The sequence below is a fragment of the Mizuhopecten yessoensis genome, unplaced genomic scaffold (assembly GCF_002113885.1).
Source record: "Mizuhopecten yessoensis strain PY_sf001 unplaced genomic scaffold, ASM211388v2 scaffold7055, whole genome shotgun sequence".
NCBI lineage: Eukaryota > Metazoa > Mollusca > Bivalvia > Pectinida > Pectinidae > Mizuhopecten > Mizuhopecten yessoensis.
The window spans coordinates 5,971-17,526 of record NW_018406858.1 but is presented as its reverse complement, the minus strand read 5'-3'; the positions used below and the strand labels follow the sequence as shown (position 1 = coordinate 17,526).

The 11,556-nt window shown below is 38.3% G+C and overlaps 1 protein-coding gene across 2 annotated transcripts; it reads right to left on the bottom strand.

Annotated features, from left to right (window-relative positions):
• Positions 1 to 240: 240 nt before the first annotated feature.
• On the bottom strand, positions 241 to 11,114 carry LOC110453016 (zinc finger protein 271-like). Of its 2 annotated transcripts, none has more exons than XM_021501821.1 (2): positions 10,956 to 11,114; positions 241 to 4,313 (listed from the first exon to the last, which is right to left on the bottom strand). In XM_021501821.1, the coding sequence occupies exon 2, from the start codon at positions 4,259 to 4,261 to the stop codon at positions 1,367 to 1,369; it is 2,895 nt and encodes a 964-aa protein (XP_021357496.1). In that variant the 5' UTR covers positions 4,262 to 4,313; positions 10,956 to 11,114; the 3' UTR covers positions 241 to 1,366. The 2 variants fall into 2 exon arrangements, with proteins under 2 accessions (XP_021357496.1, XP_021357497.1); XM_021501822.1 differs by having other exon boundaries at positions 10,960 to 11,114.
• Between the last annotated feature and the right edge of the window lie 442 nt (positions 11,115 to 11,556).

Here is an 11,556-nt window from a genome sequence, read left to right as displayed (position 1 = left end):
ACGGTCATCCTCGAGTTTTTGGATAAGCTTGGAAAGCAACAACACTTGGTCATGGTTTTGTATGGAATATTTGTACAAAGTCCGGAGTAACTTCATTCAGGAGTTCTTAATATGTATACGAATAATAAAATGTCTCAGCCAATCAAAGGCAAGACCAGGGTAGACATCATAGGTTTTTCGGATGGGAATAAGAAATAACAACCTTGGGTGTTGATTTTATATGAAAAGTTTATACCGAGATTTGGGTCAATCAATGCATGTTATTTTGAAGAATTTGCTAGCACACAACACCAGAGGACGGACAAAGACGGATAGCAATTACTCAAATGATCATTCGTGTGATCTCAAATTCTTTTTTCCATGGCGTACATGTAACAGGATTGGTTTCACAAAAATAATTCACTTTTGTGTAAATGATCAATATCGATGCTTCTATGCAGCGTAATTCATTTTTGGCATACTCCATCTATTACTGAGTCGTAAAGGTGGTATCGCCTATGTATGTCCGACGTCCGTCCTGCATATCAATTGACAACTGAACTTCATAAGCTTTCTCCATGTAACCTTACATTATATTTGCTGTATATGGGCAAAACGACGTTGTCTATCAGAAAGACCTACATTTTAACCCAGGACAACACTGCAATCATTCAATATGTATGATATGTTACATTTATAAAGGCATTAGCCTGCGGCTCCGATTGACTGATAAAGTTAAGTGATTCCACTTCATTAAAAGTGTTCTAACATAAAACGCCTTGGAGAAATCGAGATAAGGTTCTATGCCTAATTCCAGATTTGAAGTATTGATAATTACTTGTTACACATACACAAAGCCAATCACGTGCCACATGTAACATTTGAGGTACATGTAAATTGGTGTACATGTAGGTTCAAAAGAGCGGAGCTACAAGTAGATCATATGAATATACTATTACTGACCTGTACAAAGAAACTCAACATGATTGAACACCAATTCCATAATATTTTCAAAAGCATACATCAATGTAATTTCAGCAAATGAAACAAAACTAATATTTACATATACAATCCCCTTCGTTAGCAAATACAAAAAATATGTTCATTCCTAGCGTATAGGCAAAGCTTCGTGGTTTTATCCAGATTTCTCCAATGATGATCACTACGGAACACAAATACTGTACATAGTTGTAGTGGTATTCTTTTAACCCAAATGTAGAATATATTTCATTTCAAACCAGAAGTAGGATAGTGACATGAATGATCAAATAAAGAAGTATATACATGTAAAAATGCGATTACTATCCCCCACCCCCAACACAAAAACAGTTCTTCAAATGAGTCATCTCCCTTCACCTGATCATGTGATAGTCACGTGTTCTATTTTCTAACCATGCTCCACCATGTGAGCGACGAGCTGGCCGATTTCCGGGAATTCGCTGCTGCATAGGTTACACTGGTAAGGCGCAACTGTTCCGCTCGGCAGGACGATTATTACCTGTCTGTCGTTCTGACCCAAGGAAACGTCGGACTGACCCGTTTCAGCAGATGCCTGCTGGCCTTGCTCCTGACGCTGAATAGACGATATGGCTGCCGCTATAGCATCAGCTGTTCGCGAGTACTGTGTGTGATCAGTCGTCACAGTAGCCTGTGTATCCATGTCATCAATTGTAGATTCCATGTAGATAGGTTGTAGCTTCTGCTCTGCATATTCGCTGATGTTGCCATGACCAGCTAAGTGTCGATTAAACGCCTTCTTCTGACGAAACGACTTTTTACATTCCGGACATCGGTAGATCGGTTTCGAAACTTGATCGTGTCGTTTCAAATGTTTCTTCAAATTATGTCGCTGATTAAAACTTTTGTTACATATTTCGCATATATGTGGCCTAACTGATGAGTGCGTTTTCACGTGCATGGCAAGGTCGTCCGTGCGACGGAAAGCTTTGTTACAAACGTTACATTTGTGGGGCCGCTCCCCGGAGTGGATCCGTTGGTGACGCTTGAAGTTCGAGTAGGAGGTGAAACTCGTGGCACATGCCTCACATTGAAATCTGTCGGCTTTGCTGTTGTCAGTCTCGTGTATGCGTTTTATATGTGTGAAAAGGTAGTTCCTACAGGCGAATGACTTCCCACACACGTGGCACACATTGTTTGATCGACCTTCGTGAATTTCCTTATGTCGATTCAAATTGCTTAAAGAGAAGTAAGAGGAGCTACATACATCACAAACATAGTTCTTAATACCAGCGTGGACGCGTTTGTGGAGCAATAGGTCACAACGCCGACTAAATCGTTTCGAGCATTCTGGACACTGCTGGTCTTTTGCAGGGGGCTTCCTTGTTGCTTTCCTCCCATCTTCAGATTTACCAATAGTAAGAGTTACTTTACTGAAGCACGTTTTCCCGCAATTCTCGTTCATATGACGCTTGAGGTTCCCGCTTTTAGCGAACACTTTGTCACAGAATCCACATTTAAAGCGATCACTTGACTCTTCATAAGTCTCAATAGGCTCCAGTTTAGGTATTATATCAGTACCTGTCGTCTTTACCTCTTCGTCGGCTGTGTTACAGGCCACTTCACTCGATTTGTTAGAGGAATCATTTTCATATTGCCTTGCATCCTGAAACGATTCCTCTATATCGTCGACGTCAGTGACCTCTGGTAGTGTTATCAGAGTTTGTTGTTTATCGTTACATGTAGATCGGCTTTCAATGACATGTTTTACATCACCAGAAGTACCGTTCTCGTCCTCCTCGTTATCTGTTAGACTGCTGGCGGTCATTTCGGACAAGTGGAATTCAAGTTTGTGTTTCTCAAGCCAATATTTGGAGTTCATGAATTTGCCACACAGCTTGCATGGGAACTGTCCGCCGTGCTCACGACCACAGTGGTCGTGGTACTGTATTTTGCTGACAAAAGATTTGTCGCATATATCGCATGGGGTGTCTGTATTCACGTCGTGACTACGTGTGTGTTTGGCGAGTTTATCTGGTGTGGAAAAACCAATGCCACACTTTGTACAGACACACTTGCTCTGTTTGTAGTGTGTTCTCATATGCACCCGGAGATCATCAGCTCTGTAGAAACACATTGCACACACATTGCAGCAGAACTCCCGGCTATCAGAATGTTTTTTCATATGCCGACGGAAGTTCGATGGATTGTACTTTATTTTCAATCCACATATGTGACAACTGTGGGGCTCCTGTTCCTCGTGTACTTTAATGTGATCTTTCAGATAGCGACGGCGCTTAAATTGTTTATCGCAGATCTTGCACTGATTGGTACCTTCAACTGCCTGTTCTAACATATGGCTGTTGAGCGATATTTTGTCTGCACAGACGTTCCCGTCAACTCGAAATACCAGTTCTTTCTCTTCTTTGACCGAATTTTCATACGTCATTTTTTTCGCAGTTGGTCGAGAAGTGCGCGAGCTGCGTCTTGTGGGCACTAGAGAGGCATCTACGTCTACGACTTCTTTCTTAATTACCACACTCCTTCCCTGTTTAGAGCCAGAAGACATGCTGAAGTCAAGGTGCACATGACGCAATACGTCATGATCTGTAAACACGCCTCCATTGCCTTTTGCTGAAGTCGCACTGTCGTCCATATCTATGTTATCACCTTCTGTGTCCGTACCTGGTCGGTTTACTGATATCGCTTTATTGTTAGGAATGCATTCCTTCTCGTGCTCCTCTAAATCACTTTCTGTGACGAATTCTTTCAAACAATGATCGCAGTTCAGTTCTTCAACTTCTGCATGGGACGACAGGTGACGTTTAAGACCTGCCTCGTCTTGCTCTAGAACCTCTCCACACACATAACACACCTTGAGCAGACTACTATGTGTAAGAAAATGCTCGTGGAATTGTTGAGCACAGCGAAATCGTTTTCTGCATTCTGTACATCTGTGCTGTCGTTTAGCTGGTGTCAATGCCATATGCAGATTCAAAACTTTTTGCGAAACGAAGCAACTTTGGCAAAACCCACACTTAAATATTTGTTGATAGTGCAATGTTTGAGTGTCTGGCATGCTTGCCTGCTCTGATGTCGAGTCCTCCTTGTCGCGCGCATCCGGCTGGTCACGTGACTGAGACACGCTACTACAGCGGTGCTTCTTTAAATATGTGTCGGACATGAAAAAGTTATCACATTTACCACACTTGAACCCTCGTCGATGGTTTACATGGAAACTTTTGTGTCTTTCCAAAGTTTTCAAACTGAATAAAACTTTCTCGCAAATATTGCATTGCAACTTCCTTTTTCTCTTTGCCCCCATCTTGATACGATGTCAATGTTGCGTCGCGTCAATCATCAGTTTACTGTGTGACCTATAAATAAAGAAAATACACGTTAATTTTCTTATTATTTTTGCAATATGAGCACAAAACGGGTGTTGAATTAATTTGTCTGCATCACTGCTCTGTTCGTATTACTCATCTGTCTGTACCACTCATCTGTCTGTACCACTCATCTGTCTGTATCACTCATCTGACTGTATCACTCATCTGTCTGTATCATTCATCTGTCTGTACCACTCATCTATCTGTACAACTCATCTGTCTGTACCACTCATCTGTCTGTACCACTCATCTGTCTGTATCACTCATCTGTCTGTGTCACTCATCTGTCTGTATCACTCATCTGTCTGTACCACTCATCTATCTGTACCACTCATCTGTCTTTACTTCTCATCTGTCTGTATCACTCATCTGTCTGTACAACCCATCTGTCTATATTACTCATCTGTCTATACCACTCCTCTGTCTGTAAAACCCATCTGTGTGTATCACTTATCTGTCTATACAACCCATCTGTCTATACTACCCATCTGTCTATACTACTCATCTGTCTATACTACTCATCTGTCTGTACAACCCATCTGTCTGTTCTACTTATCTGCCTATACTACTCATCTGTCTATACCAAGCATCTGTCTATACAACCCATCTGTGTGTATCACTCATCTATCTATACTAATAATCTGTCTGTATCACTCATCTGTTTGTACCACTCATCTGTCTGTACCACTCATCTGTCTGTACTACGCATCTGCCTGTATCACTCATCTGTCTATACTACTCATCTGTTTGTACAACCCATATGTGTGAATCACTCATCTGTCTGTACTACTCATCTGTCTATACTACTCATCTGTCTGTACAACCTATCTGTCTATACTACTCATCTGTCTGTACAACCCATCTGTCTATACCACTCATCTGTCTTTACTTCTCATCTGTCTATACTTCTCATCTGTCTATACTTCTCATCTGTCTATACTTCTCATCTGTCTATACCACTCATCTGTCTATACTACTCATCTGTCTGTACAACCTATCTGTCTATACTACTCATCTGTCTGTACAACATATCTGTCTATACTACTCCTCTGCCTGTACAACTCATCTGTCTGTACTACGCATCTGTCTATACGTTTCATCTGTCTATACGTTTCATCTGTCCGTACAACCCATCTGTGTGTATCACTCATCTGTCTATACTACTCATCTGTCTGTATCACTCCTCTGTCTGTATCACTCATCTGTCTGTACCGCTCATCTGTCTGTATCACTCATCTGTCTGTACAACCCATCTGTCTATATTACTCATCTGTCTGTATCACTCATCTGTCTGTATCACTCATCTGTCTGTACCGCTCATCTGTCTGTACTACGCATCTGTCTATACGTTTCATCTGTCTATACCACTCATCTGTCTGTACAACCCATCTGTGTGTATCACTTATCTGTCTATACTACTCATCTGTCTGTATCACTCACCTGTCTGTACCACTCATCTGCCTGTATCACTCATCTGTCTGTACTACGCATCTGTCTGTACTACTCATCTGTTTGTATCACTCATCTGTCTATACTACTCATCTGTCTGTTCTACATTTGCATCACCCATCTATTTGTATCACTCATCTATCATCTATTTGTATCACTCATCTATTTGTATCACTCATCTATGTGTATCACTCATCTATTTGTATCACGTATCCGTCTATACTACTCATCTATCAATACTTCTCATCTGTCTGTACTAACAATCTGTCTGTACCACTCATCTGTCTGTACCACTCATCTGTCTATACCACTCATCTGTCTGTACCATTCATCTGTCCGTACTAACAATCTGTCTGTATCACTCATCTGTCCGTACTAACAATCTGTCTGTATCACTCATCTGTCTGTACCACCCATCTGTCTGTACAACCCATCTGTCTGTACAACCCATCTGTCTATACCACTCATCTGTCTGTACCACTCATCTGTCCGTACTAACAATCTGTCTGTATGACTCATCTTTCTGTTCCACTCATCTGTCTGTACCACTCATGATTTTCTCTTTTAAATGTCGTTTCGTATTGCATTAACATTGACTCTAAGTTTTTTAAATTAAAGCAATTCAATGATTAAACAAATGTTATTATCAGGAAAACAGTTATAGAAGACCTCCAAACTGCCCCATAGTCCCAAATGGTGTATAAAAAAGAGCTCACAATTTCAAAAAACAGCAACAAAATTATACCGTATCTAACTTTCGACCAATCAAAAGCCAGTTTATGGCGACCATCTTGTTCAATGACAAAATGGAAAATCATATTGGAGAACGTTGTGTCATAAATCTTCAACCAATCATAGGCCAGTTTTTAGTCGATATTTTCCGATAAGTATTGATTAGGAGAATGTTAGTTAAACATCTTTCATTACAATCTACAAAATAGAACAACAGTACTATACTGCTGTAGTTCGGGGATAGAAAACATAGTGTAGGAGGCAACTAATGGGGGACCCTCTGTAGCATTTGGGATTTGCCTTAGTTGTCTTCTACTTGGGGACACAAAAACGACCGAAATATTATGCTGCAACCATCACAGTATTCGGGATCTTTATATTTTCTTTCTGCTTTTTATGTTTTAGTGCCTTCTTACATTGGTGTTGCGCGTTCCGCCCAAGGCCAGGATATATAACCAAAGCCCTTAAAAATGGTAGCTGCTATTCCCTGCTAAACATTCAGCATTTAGGGTAATCGTGTATGTAACAGCTCGTTAACCTGCTGTTAGCATAATGTGACCGAGTGGAATACTGTACTTGGTGCCTTTGGCGTAGTATTTTAGGGAAGAAGCATCAGGTCCTTGTAATCACGAGGAGGCAAATACACCAACATACCGCCTCCAGGACACATTCACGTGTACCCGCATACATTACACACATTGGGACATGTTTTTAAAAGACCTTGCTGTTAATAGGACGTTAAACCCAATAAAACCAAGAACAAAAGTAGTAGCCCAATATGGCTTAGTCAACCAGAGGCTGTGGCGGACATGTGTGAAAACCGAACAGAAAATGAAATACGCTTCGCACATCTATACTTGCACACTGGAAAGAGTTTGCCGAAAAGAAAACAACATGTACAGTGTATTAAGAAAAAGGTGTTTTTTTAATGCAGCAAAAGTTGGGGAACTTAATTTTAGGAAACGCAGTAAAAGCAGTAAGTTCCCGAACTCGTTTATGGGACTTCATAACAATATTTTCGGTCGGTATATTTTTCTAAGGGCTATACAACGGAAATGGAAATATTACTGTACCACATACATAATGTAAGCTAAGACATGAGTCACGTCACACAAGTTTGTTCGCTGTTGTGGAAGACTTTATATTCAGAGCATATATTGCTATTTAATAAAAAGTAAACTTTAAAATTATAAATAGACGTTTTTTTACAATGTACCTAGCGAGTAAGAGGTCTGCAGTATTGTAGACATACATTTGTAATCAGGGGATTGCGTGTAGTCTTGCCATGCTCTCGTGCAGCTGATGTTTGACATTTCAACACTATAGGCTTTAATCTGGTACATCTCTATAGAGGTATATCGTTAGAGCTGGGCACGCGGTAATGTTGGTTTCACACAGATGTAGATCTAGAGCAATGGGTTAAGATTATTTACGTAAATGTACCTCACCGAAATATGCTAATTTTGAGAGGAGAATGTTACTCTTATACATTTATTTTATAGACATGTGGCATTTTATCCTAACGAGAGTTGAATCCGAAATAAAATATCCTTTACGTAATGTTATTATTCCGGCGCCGCGATTCAAATAAATATTCCATTATGAAGTATCTAACCTCGGCTGTGACCTTCAGCGGTAAACACGTGAAATGTTGTATATTGGAGGAGTATTGTGTCTGCTTATAGCTTATACAAATACATGCGTGCGTTAAGAAACCTTTGTAAAGAAAATACATTATCCTGCCGTTTGAGATTTTAGGGCCAGATCCCCACTGGCCACACTGCCATACTCCTATTTTGAAGGAAACCCACTTATCGTATTCCCTCCTTCCTTTTAATACAATGATATTCCACTAGTCACATCCCCATCATTCTTTGAAAATATATATGTATATGTACTTGTAACCCATCAGTCACATTCCCTTCCTACTTTTAGAAGATAACCCATCAATCATATTCTCTCTCTAATTTTTAGATATATAACCAAACAATCACACCCCTCCCTACTTTTTTTAAAATATGTACATCTAACCCACTAATCCTATTCCCTCCCTACTTTTTGTATAAGACAACCCACCAGTCATACACTGTATGAGTAATTTACCTCCCTAATATCTAAATTACAAGTCACATTAAATCCCTGCTAATTTAAAGGTTATCAACACGTTTTGATTACAAGCAGTAGTATATTTAGGGTAGAGATTGATTTACATGTATGGCCAGTGATAATCAATTTAAATGTCCGTTTATTATTTGATGTGGTATAATTTGTAAACATTTAGAGGTGCTAGACGCAAGACCAGTAGTCTAAGTGAAACCATCCACAAACATTAGTAGTGGTCATTTTACTGGAACTGCTACATTTTTTGTGCTTCCTCCTTAATTTCCAATAACAGACCAACAGCTAATGTTTATTTGTATCAACTTGCATGATTCCTTATACAGAACCTGCAGTCTCAGTTTTAATACATGCAGTAGAGATTTGATACAAAATTATGGGCGTTGGGAAAATGTGAAGCATTTAATTAATATAGATGCAGGCGCTATATAAATCACATTTTTCCTACATAACGCTGCCTTGGTACTGAAGTATTGAACCTTTGCATACACGTAGTAAGTTTCATGATGGTCTAGAGGTCTACCGTTAAGGTTGAACACTATGCTTTCTTCAGAGGATGCATGTTTGTTGAAGTACAGAGGGCGGATGTGCTTGGCCTTGGACTATCATCAGATACGGATGAAGGATTGCATGTTTTGAGGTACGGAGCGCGGATTTTTACAAGACTAAATTGTTACTTAATTGTATGTGGCAGTGCAGTGGTGCTGATGACACTCCCTCTATCATTCGTTACAAAGTTATTTTTTTTAATCCGAAAAAGTCTCAGACTTCTCCGAGTTTTTGAACTATCAGAATACCGTCTCTGTAAGTAAGAGTGTGGTTATCTAAGGCTTTATTATAGGGTGTATTGCTGTATAGGTTATTAAGAGAAGTGACATTTTGATAAATTTGACGTCATAAACTGTAATCACGGAAATATAACGGAACTTTTTCAATACCATGTATTTCAGTATACACCGGTCTAGGTTGACTAGGTAAGTCAACGACCTTTGTCTTTATGTTGGTTCTAATTTTCTTTATGTTCGTTCTAATTTTCATAAATATATTAAGTGTTTTTCAGTACTTGCTAAAGTGTATATTATGTAGTGATTTGATGTAATAATTAGGAAGTGGGGGAATTCAATATGTATGTTTGTGTTCATCAATGTGAAGAGTATAGGCAATAAATTGTGTTCAAATATTTTCAGTGATGTAGGTTTGTTTATAAATATCAAAGGTCTGTTTTCATTATTAATTTCTTTTTCATTTATTATGTTTCAGAATTTGGCAAATGGTAATGTTTACCAAGAACTAATTTCAGTAATAAATTCTTCATTTGGATTTGATGTAATACAAATCCTTCAAATGATCATCAAAATAGTCTTCTAACTTCTATGAAATTTCGCTCACTGCTGCAAATACTCCCTCCAGTCAAAACCTAATTTACAAAATAATTCGTGCACTCATTTATTTTTGTGAACTGTGGCTACCTTTACCCCACATTTATATTATAATTTTCAAAATCAAATAATATAAAGTGTGAAAAATCAATGACAAATAATATTTGTCTTGGAAAAGAAAAATATTGTTTTTATCAAAACTAACGACAAGAAAAATCAGAGAGACAAGCGAATTGAAACGGGATTTTTTGTTCGTATTTCACCGACATGTAGAACTTCTACATGTATCAAATATTCATTTTGTTTTGAAGTTGGTTAGATTCCTATCTAAGTCTATCACAACTGGAGTTAAACTCCGACAGAGTATATCCTTAGACAGTCATCAACTTACTTTTCATTAGCTTTTTATCATTATTAGTTTTATCTATGCTGTATTGACAAATATATCTAAAACATAAATTTCCGTAACATTTAAAGGCATTATAACACGTTACAATAAGTACATGTATATAATTTGTAAATTGATGAAATTATTTTTAATAAAAGTACATTTCTAGATAATATAAAAAGACGTCTATGTCATATATATATCCCACAGATAAACTGGAAGCACATGAACAGGTTGTCCCTACATGCAAAGATGGTAATTTTGTGGTGCACAACCTTAATTAGTGTTAGCGTGTACATGTGTAATGAGAGTGTCCTCCCTTTGTTCGTGTGTGTAAATTTTGCTCAATTTTGTCCGGGTTATAACATGACGTGGCAAGGTCATTTGCGTTAGTAACCGTGAATATAAGGTGAACAGATTAAGATTTATTTGGTTTGTATTGAAGCTAGAATGTATTTGTTTCAGATTTGTGATATCTATCAAAACAGAAACAAGAACGCGGATTCCTATCCATGACCTACTTCGAACAAAGCACGGATTGCGAGTCTCTCCCTCACTACTTACTTACGGTTTCCAAAGGTAGTGATTTGAATGTGTGGCTGATCACTCAGGCATTCTTTGACAGTGTTGTGAATTTTAAGTCAAAACTATCCAATACGTCTACATATCATTTCTCCTCACTGCAATCGAGGGCAAAGTCACGCCAATCTGGAACGGATTTCCTTGTTTAACCTAATGAGTGAGACGGAGACGGAGAGTACGGATCGGATTCGTCCATTTTCTAATATCATAAAATCCAAAGGGTTTGATACTAAATAGCAGTGACGAAACTGGAGTTGTTTTTATTCTGGAAACACGCAGGTCGCCATAAAATTTGTCATTAATAAACTAAACAGTTAATATGTAGATAAAACTAAATACATATCAACATAGTTAGTGATAATTACTGTACAGTTTACTATACATTATGTAACACGAACATGTAACAATGTGAAAAAAATGAAGGTAAATGTAAAATATAGTAATAAAATAACTTAACAATTTATATTTATTAATCTATACTTGCAGTAGGCATCTTATAAAAAATACCTTGCATTACTGAGTCATTGATGATATGTAAATAATTATATTGAGCCAATACTGAAAAAGAGGCTATATATACACG